The sequence below is a fragment of the Paramacrobiotus metropolitanus genome, unplaced genomic scaffold (assembly GCF_019649055.1).
Source record: "Paramacrobiotus metropolitanus isolate TYO unplaced genomic scaffold, Prichtersi_v1.0 Parri_scaffold0000131, whole genome shotgun sequence".
NCBI classification, from domain to species: domain Eukaryota; kingdom Metazoa; phylum Tardigrada; class Eutardigrada; order Parachela; family Macrobiotidae; genus Paramacrobiotus; species Paramacrobiotus metropolitanus.
In genome coordinates, this window is record NW_026570351.1 from 51,725 (window position 1) to 75,165 (window position 23,441).

At 44.8% G+C, this 23,441-nt stretch overlaps 3 protein-coding genes across 5 annotated transcripts; 2 read left to right on the plus strand and 1 right to left on the minus strand.

Moving 5' to 3' along the window:
* Window positions 1-1,227: 1,227 nt before the first annotated feature.
* On the plus strand, window positions 1,228-19,913 carry LOC129598864 (uncharacterized). Of its 3 annotated transcripts, XM_055496951.1 has the most exons (10): window positions 1,228-1,315; window positions 1,597-1,737; window positions 1,873-2,013; window positions 5,062-5,124; window positions 5,286-5,413; window positions 6,885-7,571; window positions 14,394-16,035; window positions 17,179-17,385; window positions 18,258-18,381; window positions 18,469-19,913. In XM_055496951.1, exons 7-10 carry the CDS (start codon window positions 15,675-15,677, stop codon window positions 19,706-19,708), a joined length of 1,932 nt encoding a protein of 643 aa, XP_055352926.1. In that variant the 5' UTR covers window positions 1,228-1,315; window positions 1,597-1,737; window positions 1,873-2,013; window positions 5,062-5,124; window positions 5,286-5,413; window positions 6,885-7,571; window positions 14,394-15,674; the 3' UTR covers window positions 19,709-19,913. The 3 variants fall into 3 exon arrangements, with proteins under 3 accessions (XP_055352926.1, XP_055352925.1, XP_055352927.1); XM_055496950.1 differs by lacking the exon at window positions 1,228-1,315 and having other exon boundaries at window positions 1,503-1,737; XM_055496952.1 differs by lacking the exon at window positions 1,228-1,315 and having other exon boundaries at window positions 1,503-1,737; window positions 14,402-16,035.
* Window positions 6,925-7,599, plus strand: LOC129598882 (astacin-like metalloendopeptidase). Its single transcript, XM_055496968.1, has one exon. It carries the CDS (start codon window positions 6,925-6,927, stop codon window positions 7,597-7,599), a length of 675 nt encoding a protein of 224 aa, XP_055352943.1.
* A 907-nt stretch (window positions 19,914-20,820) lies between the features above and the next one.
* Window positions 20,821-22,482, minus strand: LOC129598869 (uncharacterized). Its single transcript, XM_055496955.1, has 2 exons — window positions 22,260-22,482; window positions 20,821-22,183 (listed from the first exon to the last, which is right to left on the minus strand). Exons 1-2 carry the CDS (start codon window positions 22,312-22,314, stop codon window positions 21,195-21,197), a joined length of 1,044 nt encoding a protein of 347 aa, XP_055352930.1. The 5' UTR covers window positions 22,315-22,482; the 3' UTR covers window positions 20,821-21,194.
* Window positions 22,483-23,441: the final 959 nt, after the last annotated feature.

The following is a 23,441-nucleotide window of genomic DNA, read 5'->3' on the forward strand; positions in this document are numbered from 1 at the left end:
GGGGCGGCACTTCAGGATTTACTGGAGCCGTTGGTCACTACGCTCATGCAAGGAGTCATGTCGATGTATTTCATTCGGTACCAAAACACCAGTGTACAAATGCATTTGGTAGTAGTGACCCGTGGACAGACATCACGAGGTATAGTGTTATGAGTTACACGGCAACCGAAAATGTGTGCACTCAGTATCAAACACCCCTGTGTATCGTATTTTCGAATTTAAGGCCTCCTCTAAAACCGAAACATCCTCCATCGTATAAGCCTCCCCCACTTTAGTTCGAAAATTTGGTAGCCTCATCCGCATTAGAGGCCTCCCTCAATATAAGGAATAAAGCAATAACGCCACTTTAAAGGCTTCTAAAATTTAAAAGCCTCCTTCATCATACAAGCCTTCTCTGCGGTATAAGCCTCTCCCGGGCACCTTTGAAAATTTAAAATTCTTAGGCTTCTATTCGAAAAATACGATATATGGCATTTGGTGGCGATATATGGCGGTGACCGACGGACAGGCATCTTGAGTTACAAGTGGTCTGAGTATATACCGCCACCGCGCGTGTGTGCATTTGATACCAAACGCCCTAGTGCACCTGTGCATTTAGTGGCGGTGACCGATGGACAGACATCACTTTTTTCATTAGCGCTGAACATAGAGGACCTTCGCCACGCTTCGGTTAATAATTGTTATCCTTCTGATCTTTTACATCTGATATTCGTTAGTCCATGGAATCCTTTGGGCAATTTAATCAGTCCGTGCAAGATAGTTATAGAAACAAAAACATTTGCTAGAACTTGCTAATAAAGTCGTCTGCAAATCTGTGCCGATCTCGCTTCAGCGAGGTAATCACGGAATCAGAATTAACAGCGAAACAGTTATGGCGATACTGTCAATAAAAGTCAAAAACAGATAGGAAAACATACTTACTTCTATTCGAGGCGACGTGATTCTTCTTTTTTAAATCGTCTGCACTCCCCTCTCTTTTGGGCAAGTTAGTTATTTCGTATAGTAATTATCAACAGAAATATTTGTGAATACTTTCTAATGGCATCTCCATGTAACATGGTATAAAATATTTAACATCCTGCCCGGTGAAAGCCTCTAGAGTACGGTATTAGCCAGACATTCGTTTTGGTTAAGGCGTCCCGGTCCCGTTGGAACAATTTGAGGAATGTAGGGCGGTGGATAGCAGCCATCCTCTTGCTGCATTCCGGGCGAGCCCAAAATTCATTAAAAAAATGTGCTTGAATGTCTAAGGCTGTGCTTTTTCTTTGACAGATAGATCGCCGCGTCCACCGGTTGCCTTTGTGTGTCATTTCCGGTACGGTTAACACTTTGTAGAGACGTAATTGTGTAGATAAAATCAAAACAGTTTCATCAAAAAATGATTAAATCACTGATAAAACCAAGCCTGTAAACAGATGCTTACATTGCTGTATACTGCGCGTCTGCGCCTGCGCCATACTATGAAAGCATCCGCATTAGCAGGCGTAGTACGTACCCTTTTGTACAACATATACTGTTGTTAAATTTTTACACGCAGGGGTTCGTTCATGTAGGTTCAGCTGTGCTTATGGTACTGAAATAAATTCATTGTTATAGCAGTCGATGTTGATGACATTTTTGATTTTCCAAGTATGTCGGCAAACTCATTCCTGTATGCAGCTGTTCTACTGCAAGTTCTTGCATACGCTATTGCCGACGACTACTTTGATGGCCCAGAAAACGACGATGTCCACGATGGTACTTCTGTCTTTAATCGTTAATGTGCTGGATATGGCGAATCCTGTAAAGAAAGAATAAACAGTGGAAATTGTGACTATAGACATATTTTATGTTGAACACTACCTGGTTGACCTTAGTTATGACGTTTTGCAGACTGGGAAAGCCGGGTGGATCAAGCGACACTACGGGATCATTTGCTGCATCTCAATGTGCGAAAGCCAATAAATGATGATATCCTATATGGAGATGGAGCCAGCAGTATCTCGTCAACAGCAGCAGCAAATCCCAGCCGAAGTATGTTCAAACGATAGACAACTGTCCACTTAGCTAGTATTCATTTATTCTTCGACAAAAGCTTAGGTAATGACTAATCGGCAGTGCGTTAGGGGATGTGACCCACCATAAAATGCCAAAGTTGTGTACGTACATCCCTGGTAGCTTCCGCTTTCGGCAACCGCTTAATGAATTTTAATCCGCATAATTAAACGAATACATTGTCCCAGAAACCGTTCGTGCGCTGCAGCATCCGATTTGGGGTTTGAACATGTGAGTTCAAAGTGCGAAGTTCAAACGGTTTAAACGCACACAGTTGTCCCTAAAATCACTTTATGGATCGATGATCGATCTCCTTAAAATTTTGCACGCAAACACACGTGGATATGAAAATCGCTGTACACCTAATTGAAGTTCTTGTATATTTATAAAATTTGAAAATGAATACTTATATTTTTTATGAAATTTCAAAATGAATATTATCTGCAAAATTTTGACGGTTTTTGGGCAAATGTATGGAAATCGTTTCATACGCAGCCCAAATGCAAAAAGGTTTTCGCGAGTTCGCAAAAAGAACGTTCCAGTGCACGAGCATTTATTTGCTACCACGTACCTATACAAAGAACTTCTCTTGAAGGTTTAAGCAGTGCCGCTCTACATTAGTATAGCTATACAGGCCTGCTACTGATCATAAAACCCTGATGGGCGGAGCCTAGCTGCTCCGGAAAATAGCATAGATGTCTACGGAAAAATTCAGTTAAAGCCGAACCTTTTGGCTTTAATTTGGTCATTTGCACATTTGGTTGGTTCTGACAGATAGAGAAAGTCTGTGCGGTCAGAACCATATGGATTTGGTTTGTTAAATCTAACTCGTCGCGGAAAAAAAACAGGTATTAAACAAGCCCAGCGGAAATGGGTGTTCGATGTGGGCAACCAGACATTTTAGCGCCAAGAATACGATAGCGCACACAATGAAGCCAGTCGTATGGGCAAGAGAGAAAGCGCGCACATGCCATGGGCTTTCGATAGCATGCCAATTAAACTACAACAGTGAACGTTCTAATTACCAAATTCGGCCGCGTTTGGCATTTAGAAAGAAGACGAAATTCTACAGGTGATGGTGGTGTTTAAAGTTTGAAAAGTGTGGAAAGTTTAGAACCAAGAGCGTTTATGCGAGCGAGAAAATTTCCCTACGGAAGCTTAACATAGGCGTTCTCTCTGTTCCCTTTCTCCGTCTCCGGATTAGCTCAGAAAGTTTACGATCAGTAGCAGGCCTGTATAGCTACGCCAGTAGACTATACTACTGTAGAGCGGCACTGGTTTAAGTCATACTCGTATGGTCGTTTAAGTGAAACACTATGTTAAGTGAATGGGCGATGGTCGTTTAAGTGAAACACCCGAAATATTTCATTCCACAAACCGATTTCCTTCTGGTTTTCTTTTTTACCGATAGAGCTAGGTGTGCTCTTCACATAGTACTTGAAATTATTTAAAAAACTTGAATCGTTTTCTTGCAATTGCGTCGGTAAAAAAACAGTGACGACACGCTTAAGCCACGCCACCCGAGCCACTGCACTACACCATGATAATCACAGTCACTACCTCACATATGCGGCTGCGCCATTCAGTTCAGATTTGTTTGTTTTAAATGTGAATTATTTCTTTGTTTCTCAAAATTATGCTTTCTGGAGTGTGATACTTAATGAATAAACAGTAATATGGAGAAACGTATAATATCAGCTTGTACTGACGTCAAAGAGAAAGGGCTTTCGCTGAGGGAAGCTGCTAGCGTGCACGCTGTGATTTTTAATATTATGATTTATGCTATGATTTTTAATATTAATCTGTGATTCCACTAACCGGTGATTTGATTACTCGCAAAAGTTTTGTTGTTACCGTTGATTCAGGATTTTATAAGTACAATGAATATTTTATTGAATTAGCTGCTCTGGCGCAACACTGTCTTCGTATTTAAGTATTGTGTACATGTGCCGTCTACAAGGGATGGCGCAGCCGCACATGTGAGGCAGTGACTGTAATTATCATGGTGTAGTGCAGTGGCTCGGGTGGCGTGGCTTAAGCGTGTCGTCACTGTTTTTTTACCGACGCAATTGCAAGAAAACGATTCAAGTTTTTTAAATAATTTCAAGTACTATGTGAAGAGCACACCTAGCTCTATCGGGTAAAAAAAGAAAACCAGAAGGAAATCGGTTTGTGGAATGAAATATTTCGGGTGTTTCACTTAAACGACCATCGCCCATTCACTTAACATAGTGTTTCACTTAAACGACCATACGAGTAGTATATACAGTACATTTCCTCTGGAGTGCCGCACCTGTGCGGCGTCATTGCAGATTTCCTGCCCGTTTTCTTAAAAGTTTGTAATAACCGCTATGTTGTGCTGGTAAACGTTAATTATGATGTTTATTCAACAAGCCCGAACTTTCTTATTTTTAGCATGGAAAACATTTCTTAACGCGGTATTGTTAATTGCGGCACATTAGTGCAATTTTATTGTTAATACTAATAATTTTGCCATCAAAAGCTGTTAGTGTTTTATTCGGAAACGGTGCACTGAATGTAGAGTTAGGGTTTTTCGGTTATAGAAACGGTTTTTTGGGACATTTATCCGATTATAGAGTAGATTATGATATCCGATTGCCGGATAAAAACAAGATATTCATGAGAAAATAAACAAATTCGGATAAAGATTTGGATTAGGGTAATCTCAAAAACTGTCGGGTAAGATCAGGACAAAGAAACGGAAATCCAACCCGATGCCCATCTCTATACTGTGGTATTATATGTACGTTTAAACAAAAAAATTAAGAATTATCTACTGTAAATTTAGAACCGGCCAATGTGACCGGGTAAGTCTTCTTTAATTTATTCCAATCACTGCAAGTAAGAATTTTCCGGCTGCCACTCCAATAAATGTTCCTTCATGTTCAATACTCAAAATTCTCGTTCATCATTTGGGATGGATCGTTTGACTGGAAATGTAAACTGTCAAGGAGATTTGAAGACTGTGTGATTTAAAAACTGACTTTTTTAATCTCTTTATCATAGAGAACGGATCGAACACTTTGTGGCCATACGGACGACTTCCTTATATAATAAGCGACGAATATGGTAAAACCGCAAAATTAAGATTCAAGTTAACAAATGGTAATACAGTATACGCCGCAACGACAAACAGCATGAATACGTGTGCTGGCTCAATCTTCGACGGAAAAATATTCTGTTGTCAAGTTGGGAACAACGCCGCTTTTTATCAGTACGTACTTTTTCAGATGTGAATAGCAAATTAATGATCAAAGAAGCCATGGATTGAAATTGAACACCAGGTTCCCGTTAACTGCATTACGTTTACGGAACGAACAAACGAAGCTAACTATCTACACTTCCAGCCTCCGCCAAAGTAAGTGCCCTAAATTCCTAATGGATACCTAGTACCTACTCTAATGGTAAGCTCTAAAGCGTGTAGTATGCTCTCGTACTGTGAGCAAATATGAACCGCTAACAGCATTTCGGCGCGTGGTGACGAGGTAACTGATCCGAGGGAATAAATAAAAATTGCAGTCGATTTTAATGGGCACAGTGTGTTTCCACTTGTCACATTATGACAAAATCCTGAGTAGTGCTGCAGCCAGTACACTAGGTACAGCATACTGCTTGATGTGTACGGTCACTACGGTGTTATTGCGCCATTGTTTTGGGTCTTTGCGTACTCTGCTTTTGCACAGGGAATAGATTGTCGTATTCTGGAGTAATTGTTTCATCGAAAGCATTAGGCAAGATAAATTTTCGGTGCGGAAGTTTTGACGCGAATACATAAGTGAATTTAATTACTGGCCATAACTGCAACTCTGATCTAACGAACACCAAACATCGCACACGACAGCAGTGCCAGTCAGAGCACCCAGCTTTCCGAATTCTATTCCTTGATCCTGTTAAAAGCAGAAAATACTCTGCAAGAGGAAAATTGACGGGAAAATTTTCAAAGGGAGTACTTCGATTTATTTCATATCTCGGTCACTTTATTTATACAGTTTCGTATTTCGGTCACCGTGTAGTTAAATTTCCTTTCAAAACGAAATTCAGAGAAATGATTACACATAGTTTTCATAAAAACGATTTCTCTCATTAAATTTGAACGTAAAAATACATAATTTTTTTATGAAAAACCTAACAAATAACAAAAACTCTGAACCGGGAGAAACGCGATAACCCGGTCTTTCACGTCTATAAAATCTCAACAAATGAAATTATTGGGCCCGAAACGTGAGGGTTGGGTGAACTTGCTGAGCGAACTGCATACTGACGGGTGGCTACAGGCAACTGTGCGATCAACAGCTATTCAGGTTGCAAATTTACGGACCCTGGAGAGGCGAAACGGAAAAGCTCGTGGAGAAGGTTGGCAACGGCATAGATTCCGCCACAGGCCAGAAACGGGCGAAGGAGTTTTTTAGACAGCGGTTATCTATCCAAATGCAACGGGGAAATGCGATATGTGTCATGGGGACGATCCCCGAACAGGATAGCAATGAAGAAGTGTTTTTGTTATGAATTTTGTTTCCGTAGTTAGACTTGTATGTGATGCATATTAAAAGTGTGGCACTCAAAGTGACCGGAGTATGAAATAAAGCGAAGTTTTTTATTTATAAAACCTGAATTCAAAATTCAGTCCGCTCATACTACAGCATTAAAGACAATAGTGCAGCCCAATATTATAGCGTGAAAGAGAATAAACGATTCAAGAGACATTATTTAAGTATTGAAAATGAAAGAAAACTGCTCGCTCTGAGCACCCTTTAGTCTCTAACGTAAAGCGCTGCTGCACCGGTTTTACGGCTCCATTGTTTGAAATTGTTAAGGATGTAAAATTGCAGGACAAATTTGGGCGTTAGCGGTTGTTCGTCCTATGTGGGAATGTGGGGCGGAGAGCAGCAAGTTTACTTGGATCCAGAAGAATGCATGACGACAGGAATCATACAACACGAAATCCTTCATGCTCTCGGCCTTCACCACGAACACAGTCGACCGGATCGGAATGCCAGTATAACAGTTCAGTGGGAGAATATTCAAGAAAACCGGAAAACAAATTTTCGCGTAATTCCCGAAATGCGAACATTCGGAACGGAATACGATCTTGATTCACTCATGCATTATGGATTGTATGATTTTTCCCGATCCATAGCTGATCGCCTGGCCGTTATCGTACCGAAGCATGGAAGCGGGCACCGATTAGGGCAGCGGAAGGGACTCAGTGTGCGCGATATCGCGAAGCTGCGGAACGCCTACAACTGCCAGCCGCGGCGAGACGGACTATACGATCCTAATTTGATTGATCTACCGAATTTTTCCGCGGATCCACTACCATACGACGCGTGCATGCTGCAGTTTAATCAGCAGTGTAGCCGGTTCGATGATTCACCCGAAGAGTGCAGAAATATAACACATGCCGGATTAGTCATCAACTGTAAAGGAGACTACGCCCCCGTGCGCAGCATGGCTCAAGCCATGGGACAATACGGAATGTACGCCATCTGGGTGCTATTGCGGGAGAGATTGATAGAGTACGATTGTAGCCGGCAGAAAGGTTGACAGGCTCACGGCTCACGCATCAAACCCTTTTGCCGGCAAAAAAGTTTGTTAACTTTTTTGACGGGCGAATTGGCTCACGGTTGGTAAACCGTAAAAATACGTGTTACGAGAGCCGGTACCTAGGTCTATTGTAAATAACCATTGTTAACCATTAAACGATGTTTTCGACTAATCTTCAAGATACTGTAGTCTGCAGAATATAAGTGCAGTCCGTTGTCCAATACTCCTAGTGCAAAACAGTTTTCGCAAACATTATTCATTACGCAATGTTTTTGGAAACGATCTCTAGTTGGAAACGAGCCGCAAAACCGGTTTGGTTGTGAAAGCAATGGCTGAATGCAATGTAGAAAAGTCGCCCGGTGAGGAAAATCTAAGAAATCAAATAGATAAAAATGCTGCTACTTTTTGTTCGTGTTTTCGTAGTCCAGTACGGTCACAAGGGTGTCAGGCAGGTTGGTTGACAATAACTATGTAAGCCTGCGTGCCAGGCAGGATGGCTCACGTTCGTGAGCAATTACGCCGGGCAGGATTGCTCACGTATAATTAGGATTTAACTATCCAAACCGAATAAAGAAACTAGTCAACAACTGCGTTAATTAATGTGATGACTGACAGATATGGATGACTACTTGCATGTTAAAATCCGTGGTGAGCGAGTGCCGGTAATGGGATGGGAAACCGAGAAGAAGGCCAGAGCGGACAGATGTCGCCGTTTCGATTAGGAGGTCGAAGACGCGCGCCCATTGCTCCCCCTAGCCTTCCTTCTGGCCACTTGCCCCCAAACAAGACGTTCCGTACAGGTTTACTTGACTGGGATTGGTCTTTCGGATGTAGCGACGCACACAGGTGCTCTTCCACCGTCCGGCTCGCATGATATCCGGCTCAGGAATGTTTCCTTTGGCTGCGGTAGTGGCTGCTCCAATGCGAAAGCTGTGCGTGTTTAGGCGGTCGCGTTCGGGGTGGCCCCAGAGCAGCTTCCGGATGTGGTGCAGCACGGATGCTCGTGTGAGGTGTTGACCCGAGCGAAAGGAGAAGAATGGACTGTCCGCGCGGGCTTTGGTGGTGCGGCTATGGATGTAGCGTTCGTATGCTCGCACCGGACAAACCGAGCGGTTAGTTGCAGTCAAGCGAAGTACAACGCCACTTCCAAGTTGGTCGGTTTTTGAACGTTTGATGTGCACTGTAATGGCCTCGTCTTCCGTCTCCACGTCGCGCGACAGCAGAGTGCGGTGGCGGTCATGAGACGTCGGTGATGGTGAGACGAGCTCGCTTATGCGCATGAAACCGAAGAATGCCATGGTGAAGGCACACCACAGCATACTGATATTGGAGACGTCCAGTGCACTGAGACGCAGGCGGTCCTTCAGTTTGCGCATCAGTGGCATGGTGATCGGAAGTCGTTTGTCTGATTTGGACGCTGACAGTCGGACGAAGCCACTGATCGTGCGCTTGACGATGTCGGCGTTGGCTGGGCTATCAGCATCGGCTTCGCGATGCAGGTTGTGGATGGCGGCCACGTAGACTTTGGCGGTGCTTACGCTAGCGCCTCCATCGTGTAGGCTGGCGATAAACCGGGCCACGGTAGTTGGCTCCGCTGGCAGTGGTGTAAGACGGCGAGCAGTGCAGAAGTTGATGAAGCGCGTTGCTCCTACCCGGTATGTGGACCGTGTGGATGTTGCGATGTGGGCTTCCAGGAGACGGCTCAGCGATGGGGATGCTCGTAGGTTAGGCGGAGATCGTTGAAGATATTCGGGCACGGCGTTGGAAGTGTATCCGCTAGCGGTGCAAAACGTCGAAAACGCAATACCTGGAAACGAGATAGTGCATCAGCTATGCCGTTGTCCACGCCTTTAACATGTTTGAGCGTAAAGGTCATGTTGTTATCCGCGGCTGCAGCCGTCATGCGACGCATGAGATCTAACACGCCTGGATTCTTTGACCGAAGACTCTCCCACGCTCGTGTTGCGCCTTCGTTGTCGGTGTGGAAGATGATCTTCCAGCACCACAACCGCTTCCCCCAAACAAGCATTGCTAATAGAATCGGAACCATTTCGAGGTATTCAATGGGAACCGATAGCTCGTGAATCCAAGACGGCCAACGCTGATGGAACCATTCACCATTGAAGTACGCTCCCAGACCGATTGTGCCGGAAGCATCCGTGTACAGGTGGAAGATGTCGGAGGTGCTCCACGATGGCTTTATGAAGGAGGCGGTCCCGTTCCACTTCGGGAGGAAGGTGCGCCACCAGTCAATGTCGCGGTGAAAGTCCGTATTGATGTATATCGTGCGTTGGCCATGTTGTTCTGACAAAAGTCGGATGAGCCGGCGGGTGAAAAGCCGGCTGGTGGGGACACATTTTGATGCAAATTGCAGTGTGCCGATCAAGCTTTGGTGCTCTGATGCACTGCATTGTGTGCGGTTTGACCAAGACTGAAGGGCGTCTAGGATCTCTTGGTGCTTACCGGGAGGTAAACTTACTGTGTGGGCAACAGTGTCTAGGACAATGCCGAGGAATGTCAACCGAGTTGCGGGTCCTTCGGTTTTGTCTTCGGCGAGAGGAACCCCAAGCTCGTTGCACGTCTCGCGCATTGAATGCATTAGCGTTGCACACTGTCCCGTTCTCGGGCGGCCGAGGAACAAGAAGTCGTCAACGTAATGCAAGAATGATGACAAGCCGCAGCTTCTGGAGACCGCCCAGTAGACGGCCTCCGCGAACTGTTCGAAAAGGTAGGGAGCTGAGCGACACCCAAATGGCAAAACTATGTCGAAATAGTAATTACCGTCATGGCAGTATCCAAGGAGGTTCCAATCTTCTCGGCGGACGGGAATGAGGCGGAAGGCGGATTTGATGTCCATCTTTGCCATTTCTGTAGACGGTCCGAGGTCAAGGATGATCCGAATGGCATCGTCGACGGAGCAGTACTGCAGTGGCATGTTGTCCGTTGAGATGGAATCATTGACGCTTTGACCCACTGGTTGTGATAGATCCATGATGGTTCGGATGTCCCCGTCTTTCTTTTCGCGGACGCCCAAGGCGTTTACGACAAAGTTTTCCAGAGGCGGTTGCGTGAATGGGCCGGCAGTGTGTCCCCGGGCGACCTCTTTCTGGATGCTGGTTCCCAGAGCGCGGTGGTGTTTCCGGGCTGTGTGTGAGTTGGGAGTGTGGCGGGAAAACTGTGGTCCGCGGTAGCCAAGATCGACGTCGGTTATTAAGGAAGAAACAATAAAAGAAACAAAACGTGGGTTAGGATGGTCAGCCAGCAGTCTCGCAAAGGCCTCTGGTCGCAGGGGTGTCGTGACCTTTGCTGGCACTGTGGCGATGTCAGTTGGCGTTGCGACACTGCGGAGCCTTGTGGCCGGCCCCTCCACAGATGAGGCAGACGTGCTTGAACTGCCGCTTACATGGCTCGGTGCAGTTGGTGAAGTTGTAGTTCTTGCAGATATTGTTGCCGTCTGCGGCGGTGCTTGTCCGAAAGGGCTGCTGTTGGTGACCCGGGAATCCTTTGCGTGGTACCGGGCACTGCGCGATGAAATGACCACTGGATCCGCAGTTTCTGCAGGTGTCGCGCTCGTTGGGGGCCCTCTGGTTCCGGTCGCGCACGTGGAGTTCCGACGTCGCTTCCCGGTGACCGTTTTGGCTGGTGTCGGCGTAGGTGTCGTCGTGCTGGTGTCCCCATAGATCAAAGTTGTATGGGGGAGCCGTCATGTACGTTCGGAACTGCTTGTCGTAATCAAGCCATTGATCTACTGGGATACCACGGTCGGCGTATCCAGCCATCAAGTCTTGATACTTCAGAAGAGGAATGGTCAGTTCAGGAATGACAGACGTCCGATATGCAGCGAATACGGTAAAAGCGCGGATCCATGCCGGAAATGAGTCTACTGTGACGTGTCCATCATGCGGTTTCAAAATGACATGACCTTTGCTGATCACCATTTTCGATGCTCCGTCCCTAGGCTTCTCCACCCGATTCTTTGGCAGGAGGCTGTCAAAGTCGACATATCGGGTCGGATCCAGCAGTTTGGAGCGGACTTTCTCGGGTACAGCCGGCAGATGGCGTGATTGACGATAGTGGGTATCTGCCAAGTCACCCAGTCTGCTGAATACGTCACGGCGGCCAAGTCTGTCTTTAAAAGTGCGGCGAGGGGGAGAGTCTTCGGAACGTGAGCTGGATTGCGAGTGCTCTTACCTCGATCGTTGCGGTGTCTTCCATGGCTTCTGGAGCGTTTCCGGTGTGGTCGCGGGTTGCTCTCGCTCGTAATATGACGCTGGTCATTGTCCCCGATGCGGACCCGGAGATGTGGACCCGTGTCCGATGACGGGGACATACGAGCGTCCGGGTGGGGATTCAGCATTTGCAATATGCTGTCGATCTGCTGCTGCTGCTTTGCCTGCTGCTCAATCAGGGTTCTGATGTCTGACTGCTGTGATGCCGGCAGTACAACCTGAACCTCCGAGTTGACGGCAGGCGGTGGCGGTGTTCCGGGTATTAAGCTTTGTCGTGGCAGCGCCTGCGGCGGGGGTTGGGTTGAGGATGTGCAAGATACTGTCCAATTGTTGCTGCTGCTTGGCCTGCTGCTCAATCAGAATTCTCAAGTCTGGCTGCTGAGATGCCGGTTGCACAACGTGAACTACTGAGTTGACGGCAGGTGGCGGTGGTGTCGCAGGCCTCCCGCGTTTTCTCGGTGGCCGGCTGGCTGGTGGTGCGGGATTGTTCTTGGGATCCTTCTTCGGTGGCATTGTGGGGTAGTTGGATGCGGGGAGATAATTTTTGAAGAGGAGATTATGGAAAGGTCACTCGTATCAGTTGTCAGTTTAGCACACGCACGCACCGCTGTTCAAGCACGTAAACAGAAAAACTGCACACGTTAACAGTCGTCAGTTTAGCAAAATATTCAAGTTTAGCTAGTGGCAATAATCGAGAATGAGTTCTGCATTCAGTCAGCTTAGCATGATAAGAACATCGTATCCGGGAAAGTAATATAATAGGTCAGCAACACAAAGACAGCCAGAGAGCAAAAACAGGTCACCCGGATTTTAACTCTAGTTAATGAATTAACTAACACTTTAATTTTCTAGCATTTTGTTTTACTTGTATCCCCAGTATCTCCCACAGTATCCTGCCGCATACAGCTTTGAGGCTTGTAAATACTTGCGGTATCCCGGTGTATCTTAGCGTATCTTTACTGTAAGAGATGAGTATCTTTCAAGTATCCCTTTGGTTTCCTAGTGAAATACTTTCGGGAAGATAAAAGGATACTGCAGAGATACGTTGGGATATGGCAGTGACAAAACATTCAAGGCAACACATGACCGGAAAAATTAACGTGTAGTAACCGTGCCATAGTTCATAATCGAAGCCAATGGCACTTGAATGCACCGTTTTTTTTTCTTCTGTTTCATATACAAATTAAAAGTAATAATTTTTATCTCGCACTAACGGTAACTGCGAGATAAAAATAATAAGTAACCATTATCTTGAAATCCAGTTTTGTGCTGTCAGCTCAGTGTTTACGTAGAGATAACACAAACCTCGTATGTGATCGTGAGCCATTTTGCCGACCAAGTTGGCTCACAAACGTGAGCCATCCTGCCCGGCACACAGGCTCACGAACGTGAGCCATCCTGCCCGGCACACAGGCTCAGGAACGTGAGTCATCCTGCCCGGCACACAGGCTCAGGAATGTGAGCCATCCAATACCTGCTTAATGCTGGTTTAGATCTACAGTATTTGATGGCGTTTGGTTTTAATTTAGGATTTCAAAGAAGTACAATTATTTCGACCAATAATATTTTCGGTGTCAGCATATAATTAAATAAAGTATAAAACCTCACTTGACCACCCGCTCATACAAATCATAAAATAAAGATTTTGTGCTAATCGCGTAATCGTGCTTAGAATTGTCTTACCTGGGTGACTGTTGTTTTATGCAGTGATCCATAAACTGGCATTTTGTATTACAGTTTAGTACTGTTTTCGATACTTACTGTGGTGTGTAGCATCCCTTCAACGGTATCGTTGATGTGACTTCTAACCCGATTTTAAATTCACTGCTAATGTTCGCTTCCATAAAATCTGCGCTAACAATAATTTTTACGAAAGCTATGTTCGTACCACTAGAAGTACTGTACCCGCTAGATGAAGTGAGACCACAGAGTCTGGTGTACGGAAAAATGCAAGCCCAATATATGTACTTTGCTCCATGCCAAAATGTTTTTGATTTCCCTCTGCTGCTACCAACATTTGAAAGGTTTTACTGTTCTTTGCTATTTTATAATTTTTTGCAACGAAAGATATTTGTTTTAAAAGCACAATGACACAGCTCTGATAGTTTTCTATTTGTAAATCTGATTTGTTGTGGTTTCTGGGGTGCCCCTGGCAGGGGCAGCACAATACTAAATGCAATGCAAAGTGTGCGCCGCCCGGTGGGAGGAAGGCTCGTGCTCAATGCCTGACGAGTGGAAGGCAGCGCCCGGATCTAACAGTGGTCTCACTTCATCTAGCGGCTACAGTACTGCACAATGGAACGTGTCTTAGATCTTATACCCACAATATTTTGAAGATCAGTTGAAAGCATTGGTTAATGGTAATCAATGGTCATTTGCAAAATACCTATGCACTTTGCAGTTTGCAGTAGGTACCAGCTACCGTAACAAGCAGTTTTACCAACTGTGAGCCATTTCGCCCGTCAAATAAGTTAACAAACCTTTTTGCCGGCAAAAGGTTTGATGCGTGAGCCGTGAGCCTGTCAACCTTTCTGCCGGCTACATACGATGACCTTCAATTCATAGCTAACCAGGTCGTGCATCTGTCCATAAAATCCTGTAAATCACGAAGCGTAGCTAGCAAACTACCCAGCCTGAGTTTTACTAATCTCTTGTCACTGGATTTTTCTGGATGTAAGCAACTGTTGATCCGGAAAGCGGATTTTCACAGTTCCGAGAAACTGCGGACGATAAATTTTCTGGACTGCACTTTCTCGCATCTGGAAGAAGGCACTTTCGGCAACTTACTGAATCTAAAGGTCATAGCATGGCACGCTTGGTATGAACAGGGAAACACTGCGCTGGCCGATGACTTATTTTCTCCCGACATGAATCAGCTCATACAGGATATTCACTGCTCATCTGAATACGCCTGGCTTCGACAATGGCGGAAAACGAAGAAGTTGCTACAGAACGATGTAGGCAGAAACCAGTTGTACAAACTTCCAATGTCATGGGGAAACTGGGAGTTCAAGCAGAAAAATATTTTTATACCCATTGACTGTGCTGCAAAGCCGTTCCCGAAAGGATTGCACATGATTGACTTCAATCAGACTGAATGAGCCGAATTTTCCCGGAATGAGCCGAAGTGTACTGGAAAGAAAAGCAAAGTTACTCTGGAAAGCGCGAAGAAAGGGCTCATTTTTCTGCAGCCTGCCACGTCACCTCTAAAAGCCCAAGAATGTGCACAACAGATTACGGAAAAGTGTTCGCCCCATCCTCGTCTAAGAACGCCACTGGACTGTTTCAAATACGGCGCCCGGTCTCTTTTTGCCAGGCAGTATTATTCTATGACATGCACTAGCAATATTACCATGCGGGAGCTGCAAGAACTATCTTCACAGTTATCGAGGCCGCGCGTGCGTGCTATCCGCGTGACACTATACGATGGAAGTTCTATTGTCTATCGAGCGTTTTCTCCCATTCAGCATCAGGTAATTCATTTTCAGCTCAGCAACTGCACTACGTCACGCGCGACAAGTAAATTAGTTTTCCTGGATTTTATCAACCTGGTAGAATTAGACTTCACTGTATGGTAGAATTAGACTTCACTGTATGGACCTCGTGGTGCGGCCGCACGATTTGCCACCGTATCGGGTCTTCAACGTCTCATGTTTCGATTTTCTACCATTTCCGAATTAACCAAATTCACATTCAGCAGTCTCCCGAGTTTGGCTGTTTTATCGCTAGAATTCGACATGCACAGCGATATTCATTCATTGACGGACGGAATGCAGTCGTACTTGTACCGCCTACACTGCGAATGCGAGTTCTCTGAATTTCGCTCGTGGTGGAAAACGCAAGTTGATGTGGCAGGTCCCGATAATTTATTATCCTAACCTAGCGTGTGCTCATCGCGGAGTACCAGACTCCGGCTTCGTGGTCATTCCCATTACCAATATGTTCAATCAAAGCAGTGCAATGTGTTATGAAAAGAAGCAGCTTTATCTGTCAGTTGACTGCAGCGTGGAGCCGAATCGCAAGAGTGGAATGCAGATAAATTTCCATCAAAAGGAATTCTCTTTGAATGAAACCGGTAACTGCAGTGCAACCGCAGGTTCAACCCCACTAGGCGACAGTATCATGGATAATACAAACAGTTCAAGCGTTTTCCTGCCTGAAGAGGAAGAGAAGAATGGTCTGTCTTCGGCAACCATTTACAAACAAGGTAAGCGTGGGTAAATGTGGGAGTACATGTACATGTATGGCAAGGTGGAAGTGCGTGCTTGTGGATCGGCCGCGGCTTGCATACAGTGCGAAAAAGATGATTAGCCGCAGTATTCGTCCTCTAGCCTGGCAAGCGGCGATAAGGCCGACCACATAATTTCCGATTTATAATCCATCACAGTATTTATACTCTAAAGTAGTAACTGCTTGACAGAATATTAAAAAATCTAAGCAGTCCTCTAAAATAGACTGATTCGAATGATTGAGTATCTATCAGAAAAAAGACGAATAATTTCCATTTATCGCATCGGTACTCGTACTCGGAATCACACGGGATAGACGTGCATCTCAAACCTGAACGTTTGTTCTAACTTACCGTACATGTATTTACTTTTATGAGTGCAGATGGGCCGTTAATGTTTTTATGGTGATAACTACAGATACAGTAGAACTGAGCTGTTTTGCCCATTCCGTTTGGTATAATACTCCACATATCACATAATCCAATGAAATATGAATCGAACTGCAGTCTTGTATTGTACCCGCGCGAGTTTAACTGTTTAAGGGACAGAAAGTTGCCCCAGACCGCCCGCACTAGGCGTCGGCTTCTTAGACATCAAAGAAACCGACGTCTAGTGCGGGCGGTCCAGGGGAATTTACTGTCTTTTAAACTCGCGCGGGTACAGTACACAAACACCGTTTTTTTTAAAATGCAGCTTCGAAATTTTGAACGTACGATGAAACATCAGAAAATTAGGTCGGATTCAGTAACTCTCACGACTTGAAGGTGGCGGCATAATACATTTATTATAAACCGCCACTGAGGGCGCAAACGATCACCCGATTGTTGTCAACAGGACAAGAAGGGCATACTGCTGTCGCAGTTGCCATGCTAGACAGACGACTTGCAAAGGTCACTAAAGGACAATGCATTCTCGTGACATCAGTGCCATCGCACTACGCCACAGTAACGTGGACTGTTAGAAGGCTATGCAAATTTTGCAGCCTAATGTACGGTAGGCACGTTCACTAAAGCGTACGCGGTGAAAGATGATTCAGGCACATTTACTAAATTTTGTTCAAAGCCAAAGCTATAGGTAGAGGTGAATGCTCTTTTATAATTTCATTTCCTTCCGCTTGGCAGAATTAAGTTCCCGTGTCCATGAACGTATCATTAAAGAGAAAAAGTCCGAGTTCACGGCGTCGGCTCAGGATCGAAGCGGAATGCTGTATCATTACGATGACCAGAAAGTTTCTCAATTTAACCATTCCACTACCGGGCATTTGGATGAATCGAATTACTGGCCTAATAACGGAAAACGCATTCCGTGGACTGTCAGCGACGAAATCGGCAAGTATTGAATAAGTACTCCGCGATTGAATTTAACACCACGGTGACAGAAACTGTTCCAGTACTGTATTATTATTAACTAACAAAATCTTTTTAAGAGAAAATTTGTTGCCAGATAACAGCCTCTTAACGACTAGCCGGTGGCGTGATTCTGTCGAAAGACCACTTCCTTCGTGAGCACTGTATAAGTTAGGGTACGCGAGTATCGCAGCAACGTGTAGGTAGTTTCCAGTAGAGGCACTGGTTCGTTAGGTATGTCACATCAACCGAAGGAGCTAAAGCCTGCGCGAAAAACTTTGCGCGCTTATAGGAGTTAGGTGGCCCTTTGCCGGGCCCGCGCTCAAGCTCTGACTCTGACTCAGACTCTGACCGCTCAAACTCTGACTCTGACTACTCAAAGTCTGACTCTGACTGTCCAAACTCTGACTCTGACTCTGACTGAATAACCTAACCTAAGAATAACCTAAGAAACCTAAGAAAACTAAGAAACCAAAGAAACCTAAGAAACCTAAGAAACCTAAGATACCTAAGAAACCTAAGAAACCTAAGAAACCTAAGAAACCTGAGAAACCTAAGAAACCTAAGAAACCTAAGAAACCTAAGAAACCTAAGAAACCTAAGAATAACCTAAGAATAGCCTAAGAATAACCAGAGAAACCTAAGAAGCCTAAGAAACCTTAGAAACCTAAGAAACCTATTAAGAAACCTAAGAAACCTTCAGAGTCAGAGTCAGACTTTGAGCGGTCAGAGTCAGACTTTGAGTAGTCAGAGTCAGAGTTTGAGTAGTCAGAATCAGAGTCAGAGTCAGAGTTGGAGTCTAGGCCCCTTTGCCGGACGGGCTAGTATTTTCTCTTATGATTACTGTTCCCTAGGTCAGCCAGATAAGGAAATTATTCACGACGCTGTGCAAGCTATCCAAACCCAGACTTTCCATTGCATTACCTTTACTCAACGGACACTGGAACATGATTTCATATCGTTTGAACTCGGACGCAGGTACGTCGGCCCTGCATTGTGAAAACAGTCGGTTCTACTTACTTTACATTACAAATGGCCGCTCACTAAGGCTGTTTCCCCGTTTAGATGCGAATCGCATGTTGGCAGACAAGGCGGCCGACAAAAGGTTACGCTCACACCAGCATGCATGGTGCGTGGCGTCTTGATGCATTTAATTATGCACTCACTCGGCTTCTTTCACGAACATCACAGAACCGATCGTGATCAATTTCTGAACATCTACAAAAACCACACTGCGATGGATGTTCCGGAGGACACGTTTCGGGTTCTGAGCGCAATGCCGCTGCACGGAACGGAATACGATCTGGATTCCATTCTGCATTACGGAGCGTACGATTTATCCAATCAAACGGACGCAGATTATCCTGTTTTCGTCCCAAAAACAAGGAAAAAGGTGAAAATGGGCCAAAGACAACTTCTCAGCGACAAAGACATCGTAAAACTGCACACAGCGTATAATTGTACGGTGGACGAAAAAGAGAGATTTATGGGAATCATGCCGGAATTTACGATGGCCAACAAAACGGCTGATCAATGCTCGAGATTAAGCAGGTTGGGGTGCTCAGAAAATCCTGTCACTGAAACATGCATGAACGATCGGCGTTTTGCAGTCCTCTGCTCACACAACACATCCACACGACAAATAAAAGATCTAGTGACATTAACAACAGAAAAGCCCCTGCGTGCGGTGACCTTGGCACTGGGCTACAATCTAGTATATCCTAAGCCCTACCTGTTTTGGCCGGTTAGCAAACAAGTTATACAATTCGTAATGGAAGAGTGTACCTGGCATGCTAATGCGACTAGAATCTTCCCTGCACTGCGCTTCGCCAATCTGCTACACCTTGGCGTAAAACACTGCTTCTGCCTTGTGCTGCAGCGTAGCGATTTCGCCGGATGGAAGAAGCTGGTCATGGTGGAGTTTGTCGGCGGTACCATTTGGTCCATGGAGCCGGGGACCTTTACTAACCTACCTGCTTTGAAAATCCTTAATGTAGAGAAGGAGCCCCTGGGGGTGCTACAACGTCAGCAATATCCGTATCTCGTCAGGCAACACTTCCGCGAGTTTGTCTACAGAATACACTGCGCTTGCGAGTTTGCCCATTTTCGAGCATGGAGGAAGAGCAACAAGAACCTGCAATCAACAGGCCGCCCTGGAGAAATCTATCATGTGCAGGGAATAATTGTAAATCGGGATATTACTCCGGAGACGTACCAAATGTATATCCCCGTCAACTGCAGCATGCTGCACTTCCTCCAGATACCGGATCGAGTTAATTTCTCGCAAACAGTGTTCGGTGAATGAAAAAGCGTGCAAGGAAGGAGATGGCTTGCCACCCGTCAGTTCTAATTTATTTCCGCCAGGAGAACGGCTGACTGAGTGTTACTGTCCACCACGATTGTGTGAGCCGTACAGTGGATGATAAAAATAAGTTAAAATCGGCCGGTCGGTGTGCGGTCGTGTATCAAGTATCATCTACCTATTTTTTGTCGTGCATATCAAGTTCGATGTTCCGGTTGTTCAATAACAACAGCTATAGATTTTGAAATGCTGGTTTTAAAAAATTGGGATGCCGGTGTTGCATCGAGTCCAGCTGTTGAACTGGCATTCTGAGGACCTCAGAATGCCAGTTCAACAACTGAATCGATAACACATCTAATACGTGTGATGTTTGATGATAAAGGCGTCATTCTAGCGAATGAACGTTCCCCCCTAGTATATAAATAAAACAAAATAAATTATCCCTCCCCCCTAAATATATACAGTGACGAGCGATATGATAGGCCCTAGCAACCACATCGAACGGCACAGTATAATTATATAGTCAGTCCTAGCCGCGCTGTGACCTTGGAAGTAGAAGAGATGGCGAATGCAGTTGCTACTGCCGCCGCTGGGAAATTGCAAAACGGCATTGTAAACTTGTGACGAAATATGTGCCAAATTAATTGTGTTGTTATCAGTTTTATGCATCTTTCGTTCTATTTGGTTTAACGTATTTGCTGATTTTTCATAAAATGTGATTACAAAATTTGTTACTGTTGTCCGATATTTAAAATTTTTATTCCGGAAATCCACTCCAGAACGGCAGTGCAGCTATACATAAGACTATGACTGGCATAATTTGTTACTATACAAAGAATATGTACTGTACCTCTTGTTTACAGTGTTGACCGGATCCCTCAACAGGCTTGCAGTCGTTTATGTTAAAGTTGTTATAATATGTTTACGATGATAAATTACGGTAAAGTCGAAGTCGAACAAAATACTGGAAAGAGTAAGAAAGGTCGGCGTACAATATGATGCAGGTACACCGGTAACTGTGAAAAACAAAATGTTGTGCTTAAAAATCAAAATAATGACGTAAATATTACAAAGATAAACTGAAGACGTGGACGGCATTTGGCGACAGCGGTAACTAGTAATTTATCGAGGTAAATATTTAGTAATGTGTATATTCGCCAATAAACACGTGATTACCTTCCGCCTCATTTAACTAACATGGAGTCCAAAAGAGTGAGAAAAGAATGTCAAGTCGACCAAGTTTAACTGACACGACTATTCCTTAAGCAACTGAAAAATTAGATATTCGTTCGTTGTAAATGATCTGCCAGTGAATTGGAAAACTGTCATAGCACATATAATATTATCATGAAAACTGAACTTCGTTTTCGGACGAGGAGTTTTGATAACTACTGTAGCAACAGGGTCGAAATTCCCCCCTTTAAAACCTTTTGAAATGCCACCCCTTGCACAGAATGCAGCTTAACGTATGTAATTCCAGATATAAAAATTAACACGGTGTATTGCACGATGTGTTGTAGGAAAACAGTTTCCCCATACGCGCGCTCTCGTACGACAAATTCCGGGCACAATCCACACTGAGAACATCGGGCCAAAAGGGATCCGTATTAACAAATGCCGTCATATAGTTCCCAATAATGGCTACCTCGCCTTTTCGCTTGCTGGCCGTCAAATCCGGTTTGTGTTTGAGGAAGTTGCGGAACCAGGAGAAGGAGCAGTCACAGTGAAAACGGTGCACTTTCGCAATGTCCGCGTCGGTCAGTTTACCCAACAGCTCACGACGAATTTCATCAGGATCTTCATGAATTTTGTAGAGTTCATACCCAATTCCGCTCTCCAACACCAGACTAGCCAAATGCAGTAAATCGCTAAAAGTGTACGGTTCCATCGCTGCGATGGTGCATAACTGGAAAGTGATCATCCGCACTTGCGAAACAAGCGAAAAATCGCGCTTCCTAATAACCATATTGGAGCATTCATCCAAGCGCAACGTTACCACATTTGGCAACAGCCCGGCCTCGTAGATTTTGTTGGTGGTGGTCGGGGTGACGCACTTCAGTATCGTCAACTCAATTAGGTGATGACGCACTGGGTCAAAAACATCGTAATGTAGAGGATCGTCCGCATTTTCTCTTTCCTTAAGTGCTAACGTCACAGCGCGGTTTGGACTGATTAGGCTAATGTTTTTGGTCAATTGAGTAAAGAATGCTCGATTCTCCCAGGAGCAACCGCCTTCCAGATAGGTTCTGGACATTGAATGGAGTAATAAGGCGTCTTTCGCTTCCTCATTGCATTGCCTCGCCAGTAGGACTGGACTGCACAGAGTCGCGTTACGGCGTAAAGCGACGTACGTCAGGCATTCTGTTTTGGTCAGTTTGTCTGTGCGGAAGGCGAACTGTACCGGGTGAGCTAAAGCGTTGGAGGAGTCATCGGGTTTTGATTGCTGGTGGCAGTCTACTTCCAAATCTTCAGCTTGACCTATTTTTTAGAAACAAATGTTGTCATTGTGCTATAGATATATCATTCATTATATTTGCTTGTCGGATTTCTTTACCTGGCGACGAAGCCGCTAGCGAAGCGATGACCGTAAAGAACTGAAATGCCTTCATGTTGGAAAATGATTTGCCGGTGAGGTTGCTTTAACACCGCTTACTACTTTCGGGTCTCTCCTTCATTCAAGTGCTTTTTGCATTCAAGCCTCGATGAGCTATCGGCAAAATCTTTAGTTGCAGTACGAGTGTAATGTATCAGAGGTCCGCTTAAAACAGGCAGCATAATTATTCTTTAGCGTGTGAACTGGCGATAGTATTTCCAGTTTACAGATCTTTGGACACTGACGGTTAATGTGTGCCGTGGGCGATGCAACCAGTTCTTATAATATTACTCGTAGCACCGCATAGCTTAACGTTTCTTTTCTAGCTGCTTTCGTGCTGTTCAAGAATGTCTACAGCTTCGTACAACACAGTACTCAGACTCGCTCAATTTTTGCTCGCCTGGGAGATGCATATACTACGGTATAAAGTCGGTTTGGACTTCTACTTCGTACAGACTAATGCGCACGAATGTTTTCCTCTTGCTGCCCCATAGTTCTACGGTAATAATATTTCTTCTTCAAACTTTACTCTCAACGGAGGACAATTTGTAAAACTTGTTAGATATAAACTGTTTCCGTTAGAAATATACTAATAAAATTGTATGGAAAATGTTAAGCAAAACAAGGCAGCGTGAATAAAACATGTTTTTATTGGGTTAATCACAACGAAACAGTTGTTAAAAAAAACATAAAAAACCAGAACTGTAAAAAAACTTTAAGCTTCTGCCCACAGTTTCGCATCTCTGCAAAAGACTAAATTGTGGCCCGTTGATGAATCGAAAAACTGTCGTGGAACTGCGTAAATTATTATCAGCAGCAAAAGAACTCATTCCAGATCGAATAGACTCCAGAAACGAAAGTACAACTCTTCCGATAGCTTTCAAATTCAAACGTTTAACTTCAATCAGAGAACAACTACTGACGCCATAACACGGAACTACCCTAGCCTTGTGCACAGCACAATGTGTTATGCGAAAAGAGGGGACCCACGTGCGCACTCTCGTACGTTGAGTTACGGGCACAGTCCATATGCAGCACAGATGGAAACAATTCCATCGTATTAAGAACTGGCGTTTGATAGCTCCCCACACTGGCCTCCTTTTTTTCTGGCCGTCAGATATTGTTTGCGTTTCAGAAAGTTGT